Consider the following 24,904-nt stretch of genomic DNA (forward strand, 5'->3'; position numbering starts at 1 on the left):
ACTCGATTTCTCATCTTCAGTCGAAATCTTCGGGGATGGATCTCGGGAATCTGAACGTTTGTAAGATTCCTCCAGTGATTCTGCTCATTATCCAGATTCGGGAACGACTTCTCAGTGGAGTGGGACTGTTTTTTTGATCTTCAAAGAGTTTTGCTTCTTTGAAAACAATTAGAAGGTATGACGTTTTCCTTAAGTCCTAGATCAGTTTAATTATAGGGCACATCATTGACAGCAGGTGAGGAAATTTAAGAAAGGAACCCAGTATTAAGGTGGATTATAGTTAAGTGGCATATGATGGATCGTGTAAGCTTGTTTCTTCAGAAATCAGGGGTCCATAGTGGCTGCTTGAGGGAGACTTCCTGAGAGTGATTTAGAACCTTCCACAGGGCAACAAGGGCTTCAGATCCACTGACACTTGGATCTACTACCTTCCAGCTGAGTGACTTTGGGAAAAATCACTTAACCTCTGAAAAGCCTTAGTTTCCTCTTTTGTAAAATGAACCTCATAGACACTGTCTTCAAGATGAAGCTTTAAGAAACGTAAAATGCTGAGTCCAGGGCCTATCACATGCTCAACTCAAAAATGATGGGCTATTTCAGCAGCTCTGGAGATGTAAAAAAAAGGGTTATCACAGAAAGCACATCAATGAGGAGAAGAGGAAGGGCTTTCAAATAACAGGCACAGGTACTGGAAGACAAGGGAACTTGGAAAACGGGAGGGGTGGTCTTGGCTTTCCAACAGTCCACGAAAAACTCTTGAAAACAGACGGTGTCATTTACTCAAAGTTCAACATGATACAGATGATTATCTCAGTTCCCCACCTACGGGTACGGTGTTCACCCTGAGAACAGTCCTTCAGAGACGTGAATAAACAAGAGCGCCTCCAGGCCAGGGTTCCCAAGAATGGTGAGGATAAATAAACAGCAGTCACTCAACAGCTGACGAAGCTTCAAGTTCTCAAGTTCAAGTGCTGATTTTACAGGAGCAAGTACCACCCTGGAAGGGAGGAGGGGTGCTAGCAACAGTGACTGTTAAGATACCTTGCCCTCTGAGATTCTAAGTTTACATTTCTAAACTTGGGATTTTTGGAAGGACAATGCTACTAAATAAAGACAAATAAATGCAAGGTACGTGCTGAAGAAACACGCAGGCACGTACAGAATGCTATTTTACACAAATGGGATGTGTTCTGGGAAAATCTCTTTGGGTCACAAAAGTAGTAACTTCTGAGCAAAACCAGTAACACAGTGTCCGAAGTGTGTAGTACTTCTAGTTTGCAAATGCATTTGAGGAAAAAAGGAAAAAACACACAAAACCCCACAAGCACAAATAAACCAACTTTAATAGATATTATTTTGTATTTATATAGCGCCTTCTTCAAGAACCTTAGATGCTTTACAGACATTATATCTAATTAATCCCCACAACAACCCTGTGAGGTAGGTATTACTCCCATTTTACAAGATAGGGAGACTGAAGCACAGAGAGGTTAAGTGACTTGCCCAAGGTCACACAGTTAAATTCACTGAAGAGCCAGGACCTGAGCGCCTTAGCCTCCCAACTCCCAGGTAAATACCTCATGAGAGAATCTTTATTGAAAAGTAGCTTTAAAGAAAGTATCAAGAGTAGTAAGTTATGGGAGTGAGGTCTTTCTACTGCCGTCAAGGAAAGAAAAAACCCTACACGGATGGTTAGAGGCGACGAGACCCATATATTACATTCCTCACCTCTTCTCTTTGCCCAAAGTCTCAGGGCTCCTGTCTCGAGCCAACTTTAAAAGGTAAAGCCGCCAAGACAGAAGTCATGTGACTTAGAAGTGAGACTTAATTTAGAATATTTACTTTCAGTTATGATAATTTATAGAAATTTGTATTCCAATATACAAAATATGGGATAGCCATCCCAACATACATGTACACAGTTAGACAGCAATCAGCCACCATTTACAACTGAAACCCACCCCTCAGTTCCATCAGTCGGACCAGCACACAACCTCACAACGCGTTCGATATGGGTCACTTTTCTTACTTACTGTATCTGCATTTTCCCCCCCGACCCTAACCCTACATGTTTTTAAAGTATACTGTATTTCTGAGAAGCTTCAAGACATTTTACGTAGATGCAGCTGCACTCAGAGTGTACGCAGAAAACTGACAACCGTCACCCCATCGTCCCCTCCTGACAAGTCATCCTATTAAACAGGGTGTAGATGTGAACAGTGTGTGACTACCATGGAACTCAAAAACAACGCTAGAACTTGCTTTAATAGGAAATCTAACCTTGGCTTTTACTTCACTGTATGTTTTTTTAAATGCAAAATGTAAAAACAAACACAACATAATATCCCAATGCTGTACCTTTATGCAAATGACTTCATCTCTCTTTCTCATACATGTTGTGGCCCAACGCAAGGAAAAACTGGTTCAGCTTCACGTTACTCCTCATCTCCATACTGAAAGCTGCAGAAATTTCGCTTTAAATTCCAAGACAATTTGGCTAAAGCCCTCAAAATAAAAGATGCCTCCACCTCCGCGGCTATCACCTTGCCCACACTCTTGGTCGTGACTCTCTGTGCCGTGGCGGTAGATCAGGCAGGCCATATAATCTGTACCAGAACCATTCCAGCCAGGGCAAGGCTTTAGAAACTGTCTCTTAAAAAGCAATCTGTCAAAATATATCATCATTTTCTCCCAGTACATCTGTTTCAACAGCCCCATTAGCTAAGTGACCCTGTTAAAGATCGATCCATGGAACGAACAGGTGAAGTCATTTCCTGAGCTAAAAGATACAGATAATAAATGTTAATAATAGCAGCAGACAAAACATTTTTTTGTTGCTTGTTTTTCAGGTTCAACAGTATTAGTAAAATAAGTTTACGAAATTACAACGATTAAAAGAAAAAGATTCCTGCCTCGAGAAAACATGAATAAAGAACATCTAAGGCCTGATTGCTATTATCTTGAATATATATTCAATTATTTTTAGCAAGTTACATTCGGCCACTGTCAGACAACTTCTTGATGCATGGCAAAATGTCAACTGCAACGGTTTACGTACATCTTGCATCACACATATTACTTCTTGAAACTGCCAACAGAATGAAGTCTTAAACACAAAGTTAAATTCCAATAACATCTGTAAAGGTGGAAGGGGAAAAAAAATAAAAAAAGACTTGCTTTCAAAGTACTTCTGGTCGACCTCATTAAAATGTAACCCTCACAGGGTCTGTTAGCTCTCCAGGAGCTGGGGCTGGGATGGATCACTTCGTTCCAGGATAAAGAACATTTAAAAGTAACGTAGCTGCTATGACATGAGTTTTCCAAACGTGGCCTCAACCTGAAGCAGAGCACTGACGAACTCTCAAGGCCGCACACCACCACCGCACCAGGACTTCTTAGATCATTCCACAATGACAGGGAATTTGGGATAGTTTTTAATTTTACTGAAATTAAAACTGAATGAAATAAGTGACAACTAGGACAAATCTTTAGCCAGAGATATCAGTTCCTCCCGAAAAAGAGTATGTACCTCCTCTCACTGCTATTTTTCTTAAGGTAACTTATGATTTAAAACAGAGTTTAAAATTCACCTTAAAAACAGAAACAAAAGGATTAGTTAAACTGACAAAAACTAATAAAAATATGCTGAAATTTACGACAGAATCATGGGCACTTCATACAATACTTAGACTCTACCAGTTTTAAGTAAAATAAATAAGGAAAAAAATTATAATTACAAAGCCAGTCTTTCCCCTTGGGGAAACAAAAAGCCACTTTTGACCAACTGTTCCCTAGATATACATATACTGTATATTATTATAAGCTTCTTCAGAGAAGCAAACGTATTTGTCTTCCTGACACTGGATTCTAGTATCTGTTAGTTTCTTTACATCAGGAAGGCAACTGCAAGTGTTGGGCCCAAAAGTATTTCTGGTTTACGCTTGAAAAGACCACCCAGTATTGCTTCTCGATGTGTTCAACCAGGCAAATGTATGCAGTGTGTTCAACATCATCTCCTGCAATTGTCAGTACAACCTCACAGATTCCTTTTCTTTCTACTGCACCCCCAAGGAGTTCAATCATTACTGGTGCAATTAATGAAGAGAAAATGCATGTCAATTACTGGAAGGCTGTTTTACAAGAGGAGCTGGTATCTCTGATTTCACTGCCTCGTTGTATGGAACTGTGCAGACAGCATGATACCTGAGCAAATCAATCAACTACCACGGTAGGAAGAGCGTGTGAATCCAGTCTTTGCTTTACTGTGTGCAAAGTGTGCTACTGCCCCCTGAGCTTCCTGCATTTCTCTTTTCTTGGAAAACTGGTGCTTGATCCTTTCCCAAATAACCAGAGAAGAAATGAGGCAGAAGGTCTCTCTTCATCGCGGTTCCCTCAGTCCCGGGACTGATAGAAAAGGATGTAGCCAGACTCAGAGTTCTTTGAGATATCTGACGTCAACCCGTAGAATTCTTCGATAGCTTGTGCATCTATTTTCTGTGAGGCAAAACACAAACTTTAGTACAAAAACAAGCTCTTTGAACTGCTTGAATCCAATAAAATCTTCAAGCTTTCTTAGAATAATGCCTTTCATTTTCTCATTCATAAAACAGCTCTGCACAACCCAAATGGCTTAAATTAAAAAGACGGACGATGCCAAGTACTGGTGAGAACGTGGAACAAATGCAACTCTCATGCATAGCGGGGAGGAACGTAAAATGGCACAGACGCTGGGGAGAATGTTTAGCATCATCTTCTAAGGCTGAACATACAATCACCCTGTGTGTGACCCAGCAATTCTATTCTACCCTGAACTATAGGAAACCACTAATTGTCAACCATTTGGGACCTACAAAAATGGCTGTTTCATATGGTTCAATCTACAATATACCCAAGGAAAATGAGGGCCTATGTCCAACGAAAGACTTGTACAAGGATAATCAAGGCAGTTTTATTTGTAATAGTCAACAATGGACAAAAAGTCAAGTTTCTAACGTGGTTTAGCCGTACAATGGAAAATCAGACAGCAATAAAGAAAGAACTACCATTGCAGGCAACAAGATTGAGTTGCACAGGTACTGATGAGTGAAAAAGCCAGACACAAAAGCAGTCATACTGGATGAGCCCCTCATATTCAAACACAGGCAAAATTCATCACAGTAACATAGTAAAATTCAAAATAGTGGATTCCAGAGGATGGTGGCTAGGGGAGGAAAGCTGTGGGTACTGACCAGGAGGAGGAATAAGGGAGCTTCTTGGGGTGTTGAAAATATACTATATCTTGATCTAGATGGCGGTTACGTGTGGGCACGCATTCACATGTAAAAATTTAAGTTGTTTAAAATTTGCATGCTTTACTGTGCCTTATAGCTCAATAAGTTATTTTGTTAATAGTGTTTTTTTTTTTTTTTGCGGTACGCGGTCCTCTCACTGTTGTGGCCTCTCCTGTTGCGGAGCACAGGCTCCGGACACGCAGGCTCAGCGGCCATGGCTCATGGGCCCAGCCACTCCGCTGCATGTGGGATCTTCCCGGACCGGGGCACGAACCCGCATCCCCTGCATCGGCAGGCGGACTCTCAACCACTGCACCACCAGGGAAGCCCTAGTGTTTTTTTTTAAACTAGCTCTGTTGTTGAAAGATTTCCCTTGTTTTATTCTAAACATTTTTTAAAATTTTATTTATTCATCTATCTATCTATCTATCTATCTATCTATCTATCTGTCTATGGCTGTGTTGGATCTTCGTTGCTGCACGCGGGCTTTCTCTAGTTGTGGCGAGCAGGGGCTGCTCTTGGTTGCTGTGCAGGTGTGAGGGCTTCTCATTGAGGTGGCTTGTCTTGTTGTGGAACACAGGCTCTAAGCACGCAGGCTTCAGTAGTTGTGGCATGCGGGCTCAGTACTTGTGGCAGGCGGGCTCAGTAGTTGTGGCTCACGGGCTCTAGAGCGCAGGCTCAGTAGTTGTGGTGCACAGGCTTACGTGCTCCGCAGCACGTGGGATCTTCCCGGACCAGGTGTCAATCCCGTGTCCCCTGCATTGGCTGGTAGATTCTTAACCACTGTGCCACCAGGGAAGTGCCTATTCTAAACTTTTTTTTTTTTTTTTTTTGCGGTATGCAGGCGTCTCACTGCTGCGGCCTCTCCCGTTGCTGAGCACAGGCCCCAGACGCGCAGGCTCAGCGGCCATGGCTCACGGGCCCAGCCGCTCCACGGCATGTGGGATCTTCCCAGACCGGGGCACGAACCCGTGTCCCCTGCATCGGCAGGCGGACCCTCAACCACTGCGCCACCAGGGAAGCCCTCTAAACATTTTAAAGGTTAGCTGACCATTACAGCAATGGGACTGGATGTTAGGGAGCAAGAAGTAGAAATTAGACTACAATCTGAAGACCTGTCATATACAATGAGAAGCTGGAAGGAAAAAGTTAAGAGCAAAATACACACACAACTTTGAAGAAAAACAAGAAATTAGGAAACTACTTACTTCTACAATGTCGTCATCAAACAACAACCAAAAATCATGACTCTTAACTATTGCAATATAATGGCCTCGATTGGGACCACTGAAACAAAGAGAAATAAAAGTTAATTTTATACAAAGTTTATTAACATTGCTCTTCTATGCCCTATATTCCACGTTTTATAAAGTAGAAAAACTGAAACAGATAAAAATATTCCTTACCTATTCTTTCCCCCAAAAGATCAAGCTACATTGATCTGAACTGGCATTCAATTTTAAGACCAAATAATCAGTACTCTACTCTGAGAGATATAACCAGTATTCTCTTTATATAAAGCTATACTATAAAATTCTTTGTTGCCTTTTAAAATTATTATTATTATTATTTTTTTGCGATACGCGGGCCTCTCACTGTTGTGGCCTCCCCCGTTGCGGAGCACAGGCTCCAGACGCGCAGGCTCAGCGGCCATGGCTCACAGGCCCAGCCGCTCCGCGGCATGTGGGATCTTCCCGGACCGGGGCACGAACCCGCGTCCCCTGCATCAGCAGGTGGACTCTCAACCACTGCGCCACCAGGGAAGCCCTAAAATTATTATTTTTGAAGTGATTTTCCAATATGCTTCTATAAAAGATTTAAATAAAAATTTCTAGCATTTTTTTGGGGGGAGGAGAGGTGATCACAGGCAGAACACGCTGAATTAAACTATAAAACAACGCACGTAGTTATTTCTGAGTCTCAACCCTCGGCAATAGTTTTTCTCGAGGAAGGATTCCATGTGATGCTTGAAAAAGTACAGATATCGAATCCTGGGCTCTGAAATCAAGCTCCAACTTCATAAACTTCTTTAAACAAGTGACTTTTTTTTAGTATTATTAGTGCTAGCTTTAAGTACTTAACTCTTAGCACCATTATAATTATTATAATTGCCTCTGCATCTCATTTTCAACAAATCTGGAATACAGAAATCTAGAAGAATGTAAAAATAAAGGTGGGATTATTTCTTTTAAAAGAAATTCTTTTTTTTTTTTTGGCTGTGCCTCGTGGCTTGCAGGATCTTAGTTCCCTGACCAGGGATCGAACCCCGTGTCCCCTGCAGCAGAAGCGCAGAGTCCTAACCACTGGACCGCCAGGGAAGTCCCTAAAAGAAATTCTTTACAAAGAACACGTCAAAGATTTTTAACCTCTCCCAGTTTAAGTATGACTCACTATAAAAGCTTATATATACTTTTAAAATCAAATTATAATTCTACCACAATTATTATATTACAGACTTTGAAGTAATTTTCAACACAGATTATTCTTTATGGTGAATACTATTTTAAAAGTAGCAACCTCAGATATAAGAATAAGCTGCCTCCAAGTTTCCTCAGATCTTTGATTCCATAGTTGAGATGAATATCTTAGGTGACAAAATGACACAAAGATAGTACTTTTTCACTGTAGAGGAAAATACCTCAAAACTTAAAAAAAAACACCACTTTTAATGCTAAAATAAACCTCCAGTCTGATCATCACACCAGGGTTCTGTAAGGTACCCGATATTGTTTTCCTCTGTTCAGATGTCATCACTCTTTCTTTAGAAACATAATGCTCCGAAAATGGAAAACAAAGATTTCTGCTGAGGATAAGAGGCAGGAGATGGGCTGACACAGACCATGGAGGTTAAAGACTGTGACAGAAGTGGACTCCCTCCCAGCTGTCCTGACATATTCTGAGCAGAAAGCTGGGAGAGGGAGGGACAGCTAAGGAGAGGCTGGAGTACAACACGCTGTTAGTACAAGTTTGCAACAGCCAGGGGGAAAAGGATGAGTGACCTGTTTTAAAATTATTACAGGAGGAAATTCCCTGGAGGCCCAGGGGTCAGGACTCGGCACTTTCACTGCCAGGGCCTGGGTTCCATCTCTGGTCGGGGAACTAAGATCCCACAAGCTGCACAGTGTGGCCAAAAATAAATAAATAAAAAATAAAATTATTACAGGAAATTCTAAACAGTCAATGAAGACTGTATGTTCCAAATATAAATGTTGATTATGTGACACTCTTGTGGTTTGAGAATTTTTTGAGCTATTCTATAAATTAAGATCTATAGATGAGATAGTACACTCTATTGGCTAACAGGAAACAAACACACGGACTTATAAAATCAGAAAGCTTATCTTTGAAGATTATCTCCAAAACCTTTTAAAGCGTTTTTCACAATCATTAACATGATGAACATATCCAATTAATCTCAGAAAGAACTTATTTTGTAAAATCGCTTTAAGCAGTGTTTTTTTTTTTACCAATAATCAAGAAAAAAGGAAACGAAAAACTCACAGGACTTAAAGTTCCCAGAATAATATTTAAATAATAAGAACAAGTATCAAATCCAGGCAATAACACACTATTTTAATATGTAAAGGTTTTAAGAATGAAATGGTAAAATGCATCTGAAATATCCATTTGAAACAAACTTATTTTCGTCCTACAGCACCGAGGGCTACGGAAACCTCCAAAGGGCCTGCATATCTGAGCGGCTCACGAGCACCCTGTGCGCGCACCTGCCCACCACCGACCATCCTGCCACCATGGCCCACGGCCCTGTTACCTTCCACAGTGAACCACGACGGCCACGAGGTCGTACATTCTGTCAGGATTGGTTGCATCGCCTGAAGTGTTAAATAGACGAAGTTCTAAGGGAAAAACGACCCGGTAAGAAAGTTTTGTGTATCGATGAAGTTGATCCATGTATTTAAATCTTTTCAGATGCAGAGCTAGAATCATGGGCAGCTTTTTAACTTTCATCCTGTTAAAATAAACATGAAAACAAAATTTCATAAGACGTTCACCATGTCCTTAAAAGAACTATCAAACTTCACGATTCAAGTAACAGTTGATAGTTTTCAAAGCCTGGCACTGCCCACTTTTGCGTATTTCTACCCATGACTTTTGTATTAGCAAAGCAAAAGTCTTAAGACGGCCCCTGCCCCCCATCATCACCAAACCACATAATCTGACACAGCACTCGGTACGGCTCCCAAAGAGATATGATGGTACATTCCTTTATTAAGAACTCTGTACTTCTGAAATATAGGTCACTGTGCCAGCCGCAGGAAAAACCAGTTCCTTAAGGCCGCTCACTCCTTCGGAGGTGAATGGAGGCTGAGATCCATTTGTTCTATTCAGCTATATAATTCAGTAACAGACAGAGCAGGGGACAGCGAGAAAAGCATTAAAGACCATCCATTAAAGGTGTTTGCCAGAGACAAGGAGCAGCTCCTTAGTGAGAGCGGTGGCTGCGTGCATCCTGGAAAGGGAACAAAATAACCTGGAAACGCAGGAGTGAAGCTTTCACCTGTAAAGCACGGGCTTCCCCATTCCCCAACGCCCTGAAGGACCCCTCCGGGCAGCCTCTCCCCGAGATGCCTCTGCTCCCCCATTTCACTTCAGCGCCGACGCCTGATCTTCTGGCGCAAATAGCTGTTCTCCTCAACCCTCCATCAGCACTTTACACGCTCACTTCATATCTGTACAGTTTATTACACTATAAAACATTTAGATGATTACGGGTCTTTCTCTTCTAGGGTCTGGACTCCGGACGGACAGGAACCATCTCTTTTATTATATTTCTCCACCTAGCACACGTAGGTACTTGACAAACACTACAGAACTGAATTCTGTGTGTGTTCAGTGAAGCAAAACACTTTTCATGATTAAAAAATGAAACTTATTAAACCTCTGCCTCTAACGAAGTGAAAACAACTCATTTTACAGCATCATTCTAGATCTGCATTCTACAGGTCTTAAATGTGGTGCGGTAGCTTATTATTCCAGAAGTGTTTATTAACCTGGCTTTTGGAAAACATTAGCGAAAATAAATGTAAAACCTAATCGTTCCTGGAAAGCAATCTAGCAATACGAATTAACAGCCTTTATGGCCTTTGCCTCAGTAATCGAAACTAAATAGATCATCTCAAATACAAGACTTCTGAGAAGAATTCAGTTCTGGAGTTATTTTATATTGTGAAAAAGTAGGAGAATCCTAGCTATTCAACAACATGAAACGCTGAAATACATTACAATACAAACACAACAGAGTATTTTACAACTTCAAACAATGTTGTTGAAAGTTTCTAAATGGCATGGGAAAATAGTTACGGAAAGTAAAAAAGTCAAGATATATATTTATATATACAGTAATCCAACTCTTAAACATCAGATGTTCAATTAAACTGGTACAGAGTTGCTAAAACAAACTCTTTCAAAACAATAAAAGCAAACCATCCTTTGAAAATGTCCAGTGAGGTGCAAACCCACAAGGATTTTTCTAAGTGTTAAATACGTTAGTAGTGTATTAGACACAGGCAGTTAAGATGAGGAAGAGGAGACAGATATGGCCTGGGGGTTAGGAAAAATGTGCTTTTAGAAATTAAGCCAGAGCAGAGGGGGAAAGGCCCAAATGGAGAAAACAGAACATGTCCAAACGCTGGCTTATAAAACACGCCCCATCAGACAACACGGGAGGAACACGAATCCTCCCAGCAGCACTTCTTCCCAGAGGAAACCCAACACTTGTGAAGAGACACAGGATAAAGTCAAACACAAATATTTGTGGAGCCACATTTTATAGATGATGAGAGACTATCTCACAAAATTCTTCTCATACTGAAATGGCTCAGGAAGAAATGAACACATATATAAGCTGAGTCCAATTCATCATGGAGACCGTGCAGCAGAAGGAAGAACTAAGAAGTTCATTTCCTGCTTGAAACACCAATTCCACCAACACACCAAAGAACTGATAGGATTCTGGTTTTCCTTCCATTCAAACATGTGTGGAGAAAGGTGACCTTAGGGAGCTCTTGATCTCTGTCACTGTTGTTAAAAAAGTGGTCTCAGAATGTAACGTTTTCTCCAAAAGACAAATATGCTAAAGAAAAAAACGGGAGGACAGAGAACTTTTTTTTCCTTTTTAGTTAAAGTCTGAAATAGGCATTGATTTTTTAAATGTATTGATTTACGTATGCACGCATGCACGCATGCATGCATGCATGCTGTGCCGGGTCTTAGTTGCAGCACGTGGGATCTAGTTCCTTGACCAGGGATCAAACCCGGGCCCCCTGCATTGCGAGCACAGAGTCTCAAGCCCTGGACCACCAGGGAAGTCCCCGACATTGATTTTTATCTTCTGTAAACTGACTTATAAGTTAATTTTCCATTTAGATTTTTTTAAATGGCATTTACCTACTACACAATGATTAAAATTTGGATGAATTTATGATCTACATTTTCTTGCTTTTACATCTTTAAAACAATAAGGTGTGTTCATTTTGCACTAACGTAAGAGGTATTTACCTTCCTATTATCTAATTATAATTAGATAATATCTAATCATAATTTAAAACTATTTTTAAAAAGTAGAAGGATGGAAAAAGACATTAACAAAGTCAGCAAAGCTGGCTCTGGCTGATTCTAATATCAGACAAAGTAGAACCCAAGCCAAGGAGTGTTACTAGAGATAAAGAAGGACATTCCAAAAACAAAAAAGAAGGACATTCCATAATAAAGAGGGCCAACTGATCAAGAGGACACAATCTTCAAGTACCAAGTACCAAATGTGATAGAATTAAAGAAATAAACAGATAAATGCACAGAGGTAAAGTCTTTAACAGACTTCTCTAACCAAAAAAGTCAGTAGGAATAGGGAAGGTATGAACAACCAAATTACAGATCTAATCAACATTTATGGAACACTCCATTTCAAACTGAAGAATATGTGTTCTTCTCAAGTACAACTGGACATTCATTAATGTACTGGACAATGAAAGAAGTCTCAATAACTTCCAAAAGACAGAGATCACAGGATATATTTTCCTGACAAAAATTAAAAAACAAAAAATAGCAAAATCCCCCTGAAATATGGAAACTAAGCTATATGCTTCTAAATAATCCATGGGACAAAGACAAAATCACAAGGGAAATTAGAATAGATTTTTAAATGGATGATAACGCAAATACAACATGTTAAAATTTGTGGGAACACAGCCAAAGCAGCGTTTAGAGGAAAATTTATAGCTTTAAATTTTTACATTAGAAAAGAAAAAGGGCAAGTCTTGACCACACAGAAAAGCTTAATAATTGTACATAAAATTCCACAGTTTCCTCTTATAAACTTAATGTCAAGCACGACTAACTGGGGCACATGGTGCTGGGGGTGAGGGGAACATGACCTATGACCATGTGTGACTGTCAGCAGACATTTAAGTTGCCTCCACCTCTTCTTGGTTATTGTAAATACTAGAGCAATGAACACGGGAATGCACATATCTCTTTGAAAATCCTGTTATCAGTTCTTTTGGATATATACTTAGAAGCAGAATGCTGGATCATACAGTAATGCTATTTTTTTTTAATGCTATTTTTAATACTTTTGAGGAACCTTCACACTGTTTTCCACAGTGGCTGCAACATTTTACATTTCCACCAACAGTACACAGTTCCCTTTTCTGCATATCCTTATCAACACTCATTATTTTCTCTTTTTATTTGAAAGTGGCCATCCTAACTAATGTGAGGTGGTATCTTACTGTGGTTTTGATTTGCACTTCCCGGATAACTAGTTATGTTATCTTTTCATATGCTTGTTGGCCATCTGTATGTCATCTTTGGAGAAATGTTTACTCAAGTCCTTTGCCCAAGGATGTGGTTTCTACTGTTGAGTTGTGTGAGTTCTTTATATTCTGGATATTAACCTCTTATCAGATATCTGGTTTTCAAATATTTTCTCCCATTCTGTTAATATTCTGCAAATATTTTCTCCCATTCATGTCATTTCATTCCGTTGTTTCCTTTGTTGCACGTAAGTTTTTAAGTTTGATACAGTCCCATTTATCTGTTTTTGCTCTTGTTGCTTGTGCTTTTGGTGTCACATTCAAGAAATCACTGCCACACTCAACATCGTGAGGCTTTTTTTTCCCCTATGTTTTCTTCTAAGAGTTTTATAGTTTCAGGTGTTATGGTTAGGTCTTTAACCAATTTTGAGTTAATTTTTGTGAATGGTATGAAGTAAGGATCCAACTTCAATCTTTTGCATGTGGATACCCAGTTTTCCCACCACCATCTGTTGAAGATCATTGAGCATACAGATGCAGGTTTATTTCTGGGGGGCAGGGGTGCGGTGATAAGCCTGGCTACCTACAGGGGCACTGACCAAACTATTAAATATATAAGGATAATGGGAGCCAATCTGTACTGTCAGAGGAGGGGCTTACAAATATTAAAAAGGAGAAAACCAGAATAAACCCTATGGTGTTGGATGAAACTGGAGGTACTGTTGTGAATTTGTGGTTTTTCGATACAGAGAGACCAACAGATAAATAAGCACAGATGTAAATGTGTGTACATATGTACACACACGAGCACACATGTCCTCCAGCTCTGTTCACTAAGTGGGCCCAGGAACAGTGACACGGCAACGGCAACGAGCACACCTATACCACGGTCCTGGTTTTTAAACGTTATTCTCCCCCTAAAAGGAACCAGGGCTCCTTCGAGAAACGGCTGGTACCAGCGTGGGCGGCAAGGAAGGGACAAAGCGAGCCTGGACATCTTGTTGCACTACAGAGTAAAGAGGGGCTGGAGAACGAAGGGACGGGGCAAAAGACACAGGAGGCAGCGGGAAGGGGCTCCTGCTGGCCAAATCGGGATAATGTGAACATGAAAATAAACGAGACAATCATTACCCACGGGATAAAACAGGAATCTCTGAGTTCTCACTGAGATTTAAAAAATGAAAAAAACTGTAAATATCCCCATTTCTCATCAAATTTTCAATCTCAAAATACATATGAATTACAACTGGGGAAAAGCACAGCTTCACAGTGAAGAATCCTGGGAGACAGCACCTCAGTCAAGTGTCCAAAGAGAACAGTACCAGTAACGGGATGTGCAAGACAGAGTCCCAGAGCAGGCCTCAGACTGTCCTCGGAAAGGCCGGGTGCGAGGATGCTCCTGGGCTAACATCTGGGAACTTGATTGGGGGGTGTCCCCACCGTTTCCTAACTGACAAGCGTGTCTCGATGCCCCTGAGAACTGTCTGTGCAAATCATATGGTTTATGCTGAACACCTGCTTTCCTTCCGGGAGGCTGGAATTTTGGCACATGCCAGGCAGAGGATGCCTACGTGTCCAGCCCCCAATAAATCTCGGCCACCGAGTTGGTAAGGAGCTTCCCTGGGAGACAACACTTCTCCCGTGTTATCACATTTGATGCTGGAGGAACTAAGTACGTCTGTGTGACTCCACGGGGACAGGACTCTTGCAAGCTGGCCTGGCTTCCCCTGGGCTGATTGTACTTGTCCCCTTTCCCTGTAATAAATCTCAGCTGTGAGCACGACTATACATGCTGAGTCCTGCAAGTCCTTCTAGTCAATCACCAAATCCAGGAGTGTCTTAGGAACCCTGACACCTGACACATATTATAGAATCGTGTGCCATTTAAAAGAACACAATGAGAAGAACACAGCATCACTTCTGTGTGATTCCCGCCCAAAATACATAACCTGAACCTAACCATACAAAAACATGAGACAAACCCAAAGAAGAACATTCTATAAAATAACTAATCTGTAATTTTCAAGTGCCAAGATAAGGAAAGTCAAGAAAAGACTAAGGAACTGTTCTAAATGTAAAAAAGACTAAAGAGACATGAATACTAAATGCAATGTGTAATTCTGGACTGGATCCTTTTTTCTATAAAGGACATTACTGGGATATCTGGTGACAGTAAAATAAGGTCTACGATAACAGTAACACATCAGTGTTACTTTCCTGACCTGGATGGATACAGTACATAGGAGACTTCCTTTTTGGTAGGAAACAGCTACCCAAGTGTCCAGGATCTTGGGACATCATATCAGGAACTCACTCTCAAATGGTTTAGGGTAAAAAAAACACATTGTTGGTATTGTTCACGCAACTTTTCTGAGTTTGATTCAAACTAAAACGTAAAATAATCAGGATGATGATGATGATGATGATTCAATTCCTTGATACCAAAATACCGTCTTCATAATAATATACTGAGAGAAGGTACAAAACGCCATGTAGGAACAGTGGAAACTAGGGTGAGGGTGAGGAAAGTACTTTCCCCTCATCCTTCCTCACCAAGAAAAACTTTACATAATCAAGAAAGCTTCAAAGCAAAATATGTTAACTGTATCGGTTTATGATTATTAAACAGTCACTAAATGCAGAAAGTCACCTGAGGGTACAGAGTTGAATACTGTTTATCTAGGAATTACCTAATGAGTCTGAGCTGTTGGTGATAAAAGAAAGAATGTTTTCTCATTGCAAATTGTCCTAGATCGCTTTCAGCTAGAAAAGCCCATCCACAGCACTGGCAAAGAATCGCTATAAATGTCAAACACGCTGACTTACCGTTTATGTGCTTCCTGTTTGCTGCGGCACTCTTCACAGTAGTATTTGTATTCACTGCATAGAGTTTCTGTGTTGCTAAAACCCCTGTGTAAAACACAAAATGATTCTGTCTATACCAGAAAGGTATGTATTCATTTAAAAATATTCTAAACCCAAAGACAGTCATTACATGTCAAAATAAATAACTCTGCACTTACCTTAAGCAGTGAGTAATGGATGTGTTTTGTTCCACGTCAACAGAAAGGTCTAAAAAATCTTCATCTTTGCTGCTTATCTATAAAAATAGGGAAATACCTTTGATTTCTTTTTTTTTATAAACATCTTCATTGGAGTATAATTGCTTTACAACCTTTGATTTCTTTAATCACTGTTCCAAAATGATAGAATTAAGTGCACTCTATTATTAGTATTATTAAGTATAATTAAGTATATAAAGAATCCTTTTTCCCCCAAGTTATTCAAAAGGACACTGAATGAGTAACTTTCATTATACGTAGAGGTAAAACACCAAAGTGCACCTGTGACTGCTTACTGGCAAAGGCTACTGTGATGTGAAATTCCATTACTTCCCCTAATCTTGGTAATACTGTGAAGCATAAAACAAACTGTACCATATACACTATTTCTTTAAAAAAAAAGGCCAAGACTGAATGAGAATGTTTGGCAAAGGATGTGATATCTGTATTGTTTTATCATTTAAGAAAAAAATTTAGCCCAAAATGCCAAACTGTAATCTTCACTTATGACTTTCTTTTATTTCCCCCCAAAATTGAACAATGTTCTGTTTGAATTATGAATAAATCATCTTATAAAAATGAAGTTACTATTTATTCATCTGAACTGGAGTAGGACAGAACTTTAGTCATCACTTTTCCTACGTGCAAGGAGACGACGCGATGCAATGGGAGGGACCTCCGACTCGGTTCCCGGGGCCTCCCACTCGCAACGACTCTACACCCGTTGACGGTTTGTGATGACTTTTCAATACAACACCAAAAGCATTTAAAGAACATCGAAAGCATTTCCATGAAGGAAAAAACTGGACTTTATTAAAATTAAAATTTAATACTTAAAATTAAAAACTTCTCATCTACCAAAGACACGGTTCAGAGGATGAGAAGACAAGCCACAGACTGGGAGGAAATCTCTGCAAGAGACACACCTGATAAAGGACTGGTATCCAAAATATACAAAGAACTCTTAAAACTCAACAACAGGAAAACAAACAACCTGATTTTAAAAATGGGTCAAAGACCAGTACAGATACCTCACCAAAGAAGATGTACAGATGGCAAACAAGCACATGAAAAGATGCTCCACATCATATGTCATCAGGAAAGTGCAAATTAAAACAAGACACCACTACACATCTACAATAGAACAGCTAAAATCCAAAACGCTGACAACAGCACCCGCTGATAAGGATGTGCAGCAACAGGAACTCTCACTCACAGCTGGCGGGAATGTGCAATGGTGCAGCCACGCTGGTAGCTCCTCACACAACTAAACATACTCTTCTTACCACGCGATCCAGCAACTGTGCTCAGCGCTGTACTAACCAAAGAGGCTGAGAAGTTATGCCCACACAAAAACCGGCACATGCACGTTCATAACAGCTTTGTTCATAATTATCAAAACTTGGAAGCAACCTACATGTCCTTCAGTAGGTGAATGGATAAACTCTGGTACCTCCAGACAATAAATCGTAATTCAGCAATAAAAAGAAATGAGCTGTCAAGCTGGGACCAGACATGCAGGAACCTCAAATACACACTGCTCAGTGAAAGAAGCCAATCTGCAAAGGCTGCATACCCTGCGATTCCAACCACATGGCATCTGGAAAAGGCAAAACCATGGAGGCAGTAAAACAACCAGTGGCTGCCAGGGGTTGAGGAGGAGGGAAGCAGGAATCCGTGGAGCACAGAGTGAAACCACTCTGCAGGATACTGTAGTGATTGACACATCATTATACATTTGTCAAAACAAAGAGAAATCAAAGAACAGACAGCACCAAGAATGAACCCTTAAGTAAACTATGGATTTCAGATAATAACGTATCGACATTGGCCCATCAACTGCAACAAATATACCTTACTAATGCCAAGGATGTTACCATTAGGGGGAAGTGGGGAGGGGGGCAATTTGGGAACTCTCTGTACTTTCCACTCCATTTTTCTTAAATCTATTTAAAAAGAAAAAAAAAAAAAGAGTTCCTTATTAGTCTCTGCCAGTATAAGTTTATCCGATTCAGTTAACCGAGTAGACTATGTTATTCTTTCCAACATCCATAAAGCATTTCCCTTACCTTTCTAGCTTGTGGACTCTTTTCCAGTTGACCACGCTACTCTCCTCTGCTACTAAAAACTAGCAGTACAACCATCTCAGTAAAGACTGGATTGGGCAAAAATCATCAGTGAATGCTAAGTCTGGGGGGAGATTCTGATGAGGAACGAGAATATCTGTGTCTCCCACAGTCTCCCTACTAGTTACAAGGGCATAAAAAACAGTCATTATGAAGTGGAGAAACTGAACAACATCCTGAATCGGAGATCAAAATTAATTTTACCAACGAGGGGCAGAAGGAACTGTGTGCCTGTATGTGATATCCTGACGAGGACACATTAACTATGAATTGTTCCGGCCAAGAATGTACAAACCGGGGCTTCCCTGGTGGCGCAGAGGTTAAGAAACCGCCTGCCAATGCAGGGGACACAGGTTCGAGCCCTGGTCTGGGAAGATCCCACATGCCACGGAGCAACTAAGCCCATGCACCACGACTACTGAGCCCACGTGCTGCAACTACAACTACTGAAGTCCATGTGCCTAGGGCCCGGGCTCCACAAGACAAACCACCGCAATGAGAAGCCCACGCACCAAAACAAAGAGTAGCCCCCGCTTGCCACAACTAGAGAAAGCCAGCGTGCAGCAACGAAGACCCAATGCGGCCAAAAATAAAAAATTAATTAATAAAAGAAAAGAAAAAAGAATGCACAACCTGCATCTAATTAGAAGGAAACATCAGGCAAACTTGATACGAGGAATGTTAGATTAAAAGGGGGAGGGGCACAGTCTTTAAAAATGTAAGTATCATAAAAGAGAAGAAGACTATGAACATGTTCCAGATTGCAGGAGGCTAAAGGAAGCGTGGTGACCACATGCGATGCAAACCACTGAACTCCAAAACCAGACCCTGTGCTGAGAGGAGGCTGTGCTGTAAAGGGGTCACTGGCAGAACTGGATAAAGATGCCTAAGTAAGAGTCTGACCTTTCATTCGTCAAGGGAGAACAAGGTAAGAACTTAACAGGAGGCCTGCGTTATCCAACCCTACGAGTAAATCGTTTTCAAGAGATTTACCTACTGCTCATCTTTACAAACTACCCGGCAAGTGGGTAGTTTCCCTCCTTGAGTGTGCGCAGTAGGCTTCAGTTGTTATTCCAACCATAAACAACAAACATGATTGTAGGAAAAGGGGCAACAGATTAATATACTTCCCTGACCTGTAGGTTTTACGAGCTCAACTAAGACTATAATTTCCAGAATATGGCTCTACGGTCTCCTGTAGTGAAACAAACTCAAATAGTTCAAACGGCAGCAAGTACTTCTCTGCCACCTCAGTATTCACTATTAACCAGCGGACAACTGAGAGGCACATCTGTTGCAGTCATTACTCTACACCTGAGGATTACAACCTCCCAGTGCATCTCTCACGCCCAAAGAACACTGAATATAATGGATTAGATTTGTTCTACACGACATTTTATGATATACTTACAGTTTCACAAGTAAGACATCTGGTTTCATTAGTTAATGTTCCCTGAAAAATCTCATGAACCCACGTTGGGTCTGGTGTGCTGTTGTTATTTTCACTGTCAATATTACCGTTGGGCAAACGACCATTTTGCTTTTCCTGCTTTCTCTCTTCTTGTAAGATATCGGCAATCGTGTTTAGTAGGTAATTTAAGAATTCATGGGCATCTTGCTGCATGTAGTTGTCAAAAAGCTCTGAAAATAAGCATATTTCAGAATTAATAACTTCATTAAAAAACTAAATTTAAAAAAGAATAGTATTCTATCAGAGCTAAGTAAAATGTTTGGAACTGTTAGAGTAAGGTATCTTTCACATATACACATTATGACTGAATTTGGAGAAAATAAAGTTACGATGAAAGAGAATCTTTAAAAGAATACTAATAGATCAATGAGAAAAGAGCAAAACCTATCCTCACACATAATGTACTGAGGAGATAAGAAACAATGGCTTTTTATTAACTCATTTAATCCATTACTCCACAAATATTACAACATGGCAAGTTTTTTTTATTTTTGGCTGCTGCATTGGGTCTTTGTTGCTGTGCGCGGGCTTTCTCTAGTTGTGGCGAGCGGGAGCTGCTCTTCGTTGCGGTGCGCGGGCTTCTCACTGCGGTGGCTTCTCTTGTTGCAGAGCATGGGCTCTAGGCGCGGAGGCTTCAGTAGTTGTGGCACGTGGGCTCAGTAGTTGTGGCTCGCAGGCTCTAGAGCGCAGGCTCAGTAGTTGTGGCGCACAGGCTTAGCTGCTCCGCGGCATGTGGGATCTTCCTGGATCAGGGATTGAACCAGCATCCCCTGCATTGGCAGGCGGATTCTTAACCACTGCACCACCAGGGAAGTCCCAACATGGAAAGTTTTAAAGTAGAAGCTGGACAACCTCTTGGCAGTGCCAACGCAAATGCATAAGAACCACAGAGGAAGTTGTTAACATTAAAAAATACTGGGCCATACATGCTAGAGATTCTGATTAAGTCAGAGATGAGGCCTGGAACCTGCACTTTTCAAAGCTCCTCCAGGTGACTCTGCCGTGCAGTCAGGCTTAGGGAACAAAGGCATCATGAACTACCTATTTAACCCAGAGAATCTCTAAGGCCCCTTCCAAATGTGAGGTCTGTAACTCTGTGGAACGTTCCCTGTAGTTACAGGAATAAGTAAACGTCGTGGAAACCTGAGGGTCGCTAACATTAAGTGCTTGACCTGTGCTTGCATCACGCACCCTGAGCCTGAAGAGGAAGGACTTCAGGGGCAGGGTCTCATGCCCTGTGACACTGCTGTTAACGGTATTTCACAAGCGAGGAAAGGGGATCAAGTGGTAAAGTCACTGCCAGGAAGCGGCAGGGCCCGGATTCAAGCCAGGCCATCCGGCCCCAGCGAGCCATACACAGGCAGCCGGGGCCACCTGGCCACACAAGGCGCCCGCGGTCCAGCCAACAAAACGCACTCAGATGACCACCCAGTCAGGAAGCTTCACCTTCAGAGCTTCCGTAAACATTTAATAAGTGCCAGGAAGTTCACAGTTTACAGTTTTTTAAACGATAGAATAGAAATTGAGAAGAAAATTTAAGGAGAGCCTTCCTAAAATAAAAGGAATTAAAAAATTACATTTTAGAAGAGCTACAGACATGACTGCGTAAAACTGAGTTCCATGCATTAGATCTCATTGAAAAAGTTAAAAACAGTGAAACCTGCAAGTTATTAACATCTTCAACATATAATATAAAGAGTTTATCTCAACACAACAGAAAATACAAAGTTGGCAAAGGACTTGAAATCAACAATTTATAGAAACAAAACTCAAAAGTTTAAATAAAACACATGAAAAAACATTCAACCCCACTGTAACGAAAAAGGTCTTGATTTTCCTGTCTCTAAAATGGAATGCCATCTTCCTCTGCAAGGTTATTATAAAGATAAAATGGGAGCAAGTGAAAATATTCATTTTCATGAACATTAAAAGAAAATAATGATTTTAATCTAGGTGTCAAAAAGACCTCTGAAAAGTATCACATTTAAGATGCAGGTGCTAGAGCAGGACTGTCTGCTCCATCCTGTGGCTCCACCTCTGGCCACGGGCATGTCACAGGCCAGCACGATGATGCAGGACTGCACCTGGAGCCACACTTCACTTCTCTGCCATAAGTCTGTCCTGAGGGGCTTGATTAGCCTTAAACAAACTCCCTATGTTATTTTTAAGAACAATAAAAGCCCTGAGTCCTAAGAGTCCCTGCATTAGTCCATGTGGACTTAACCTCTGACTGATCTTTAATTTGCTGTACTGCGTGTCTTCTGGGTTTTGCCCACGAGGGACAGTGGATCCAAAGCATCTGACACCACTCCCACCACCTGCTCTGGCAGACGTCACTGCACGCCACCCACACCGTGAGACGCCTGCACCTCTGCAAACCCTCCGGCCATCCCCTCCGTCTCCGAGATCAAGCCAGGTCGTGCTCGGAACCCTCAGGTGGCGCCGCCAATGGACCGGTCTATGCCAAGGCTGAGATGACTGAGGTCAACGACCTTTCCCCTTGCCTCTCATGGCAATAACCTCCATCCCTAAGAACACCGCCCTGCCCCTCCCCCCAGTCTCCCAGCCTCCACTTATTGTACCTCATTTCCTTCCTCATCCTTGGGATTTTCTTCTTTTGCAACCCTTTGTCTGCTGTTCCTTCTAAGAGCTGCTTTCTGTTCTAAACTCCCCATTTCTTCAACCTTTGGCATCTTCTAGCTTCCTGCTGCCACCCCTAAACCACTACACTTTCACTTGCATATAAAAACTCTCCCTCGGGCTTCCCTGGTGGCGAAGTGGTTGAGAGTCCGCCTACCGATGCAGGGGACGTGGGTTCGTGCCCCGGTCCGGGAGGATCCCACATGCCGCGGAGCGGCTGGGTCCGTGAGCCATGGCCGCTGAGCCTGCGCGTCCGGAGCCTGTGCTCCGCAACGGGAGAGGCCACAACAGTGAGAGGCCCGCGTACCGCAAAAAAAAAAAAAAAAACTCTCCCTCAATCAAGAAAGCGCATAAGATCTGGCCATCCTACCCTTAACCCTCACCCTTCTGTGGTCATGGCTAACCTCCCCTCGCCCACTAATGGCCTGACCCATGGTTTCTCCATCCACCCCGACTCCTGCCCTAACCTGCTCTGTGTCCAGGCAGCTCCTGGACGTGAATGGGGCCCCTCAAAGACCAAGAGCTTCCATCTCTCACTCACCCCTCCCCAGGTCACAAATCTAGAATCACCAACCTCAGGAGGCCCACTAAGATGAGGACTACAGGGAGATTATGCTAGAGGCAATTCGGGGTCTTGAACAAAGTGGAAACAGACTGGGGGGTCATGGAGAATACAGAGGGAGGGATGATGGGAGAGGGCCAGGAAAAAGACTTGTAACCACTGCTAAGGGCCTGGTTAGGGTGAGGGATGAATAATTCACCACAGTGGGTAGCTACATGACGGCTTAATGCCACAAGCTAGACTCACTCTTCCCTCTTAAATTATTTTAGCATACATGCATGTTTTTCAAAACAAATATTTTTGTAAAGCAGAAATATGCAAATGTTTTTATTTTTTTAAAAGATTTTTTTAAAAGATATCTTTTGGGGGGGGATGTTCCTTTAATACAGAACAATGACATCATATTCAAAGAAATACCTCAATTGACCTGAATGCTCTACAAATGAGATGCAAAGTAAATCAGAAAATACTCTATTTTGTTAAAATATTTTAAATATTATCATCCATTTTCTATAAACATAGTAAACCGAACATACCAGAACCTTGCAGAGCCTAAACTACAAGCAGCCACTGTAGTTTTAAACATCAACCAAGACCACGTAAACATCCAAACATCATCGACTAAATGGCCTCACGACAGTCCCTGTAAACTGTATTATATCTAATTTCTAAACCCTTAGCTTTCTTCTGGGTGGCTTTCTTCTCTGCAAAGCAGCATAATGGGCAAGGCGGACTTCAAACTTGCTTTGGCAAATTAAACAAATTCACTCATGCATTCACTCATCCAACAAATATCTAGTAAGCACCCCCGATGTGCCAGGAACTGGATTAAGTCCTCGGACTACAAAGGTGCATAGAAACAAATGGCTCCCGACACTGAGGAACTGACAGTCTAGCGGGAGAGACAGACAATGTCAATATTAAATAAACGTATATGAGGGCTTCCCTGGTGGCGCAGTGGTTGAGAGTCCGCCTGCTGATGCAGGGGACACGGGTTCGTGCCCCGGTCCGGGAAGATCCCACATGCTGTGGAGCAGCTGGGCCCGTGAGCCATGGCCGCTGAGCCTGTGCGTCCGGAGCTTGTGCTCCGCAGCGGGAGAGGCCACAACAGTGAGAGGCCCGCGTACCGAAAAAAAAAAAAAAAAAAACGTATATGAAACATATAAGCTATCAAAGTCCTGGTACAGCTGTAACATCAATGCAAAAAAAATAAAAGAGGGAAACTGAATCACTGCCTAAAAGTAAGTTTTCTTCATAATTCAGAAATAGCTACGCTTTTCATCATACAAAATACCTTTCATGCTCTTTTGGAGAAAAAGGATTAATGAATATAAGAAATTATTTACTAAAATCTATTTCATAGCTGTTATTTGTGAACAAGTAGTTATTTCCTCGCTTGAGGAGGACGAATACTTGAATATGTGTTTATATTTTTGTATCTGTGTCTCTGCATAGCACCTGAAATGCTGCTGTGCACATACAGGTTCCCGGAGAAGCAGCACCCTTCCTCCTGCATTCACTGCTGTATCCCCCGCACTCAGAACAGTACTGCCGCACATTAGACGTGCCTGACATTTCTCGAGTGAATGAATGAAGGAACAGACAACAGGGGTTGGAACAGCTCAGACGACATGAGAAGAATAAACTTGGCCCCAACCAACCACGTGAATAATGCACTTTGCCTCGAGCCAGCTGGTCTGACTTCAAGTCCTCCTTAGATGATCCAGCTGCGTCAACTCAGTTGGTTAGGTCACAAACCTGTGTGTTAACTCTTCTAAACAAGGGAGAGCTGACAGGAGTCAATGGTCATAAGCGGACGGCTTCGTCTCCTACCTCCACGACTGCAGGGGTCTCCCGGCCAGTCGCCATGCTTCTCCTCGCGCTGCCCATGGGCGCCCCTTCCTGCCGCCAGGCCCCCCGGCGGCCAGGGGACCTTCTGATGCAGAGCGGAGCCCTCCAGGGGCCTCCCGTGGCCTTTTCACAATAAACCGGGAGCTG

General features: G+C 41.8%; 1 protein-coding gene across 1 annotated transcript in view; it reads right to left on the bottom strand.

Moving 5' to 3' along the window:
• Nucleotides 1-1,326: 1,326 nt before the first annotated feature.
• The window catches only part of USP12 (ubiquitin specific peptidase 12), a 76,654-nt gene continuing 53,076 nt past the window's right edge, over nucleotides 1,327-24,904 (bottom strand). Inside the window, exons 4-9 of the mRNA XM_059995909.1 lie at nucleotides 19,645-19,874; nucleotides 16,069-16,145; nucleotides 15,872-15,955; nucleotides 9,043-9,240; nucleotides 6,479-6,557; nucleotides 1,327-4,494 (exon numbers count right to left, since the gene is read on the bottom strand). Of these exons, the coding sequence (XP_059851892.1) occupies nucleotides 4,393-4,494; nucleotides 6,479-6,557; nucleotides 9,043-9,240; nucleotides 15,872-15,955; nucleotides 16,069-16,145; nucleotides 19,645-19,874 (770 nt within the window). The 3' untranslated portion in view covers nucleotides 1,327-4,392. The remainder of the gene's footprint in view (nucleotides 4,495-6,478; nucleotides 6,558-9,042; nucleotides 9,241-15,871; nucleotides 15,956-16,068; nucleotides 16,146-19,644; nucleotides 19,875-24,904) is intronic.

Source organism: Delphinus delphis, chromosome 18 (assembly GCF_949987515.2).
Source record: "Delphinus delphis chromosome 18, mDelDel1.2, whole genome shotgun sequence".
NCBI lineage: Eukaryota > Metazoa > Chordata > Mammalia > Artiodactyla > Delphinidae > Delphinus > Delphinus delphis.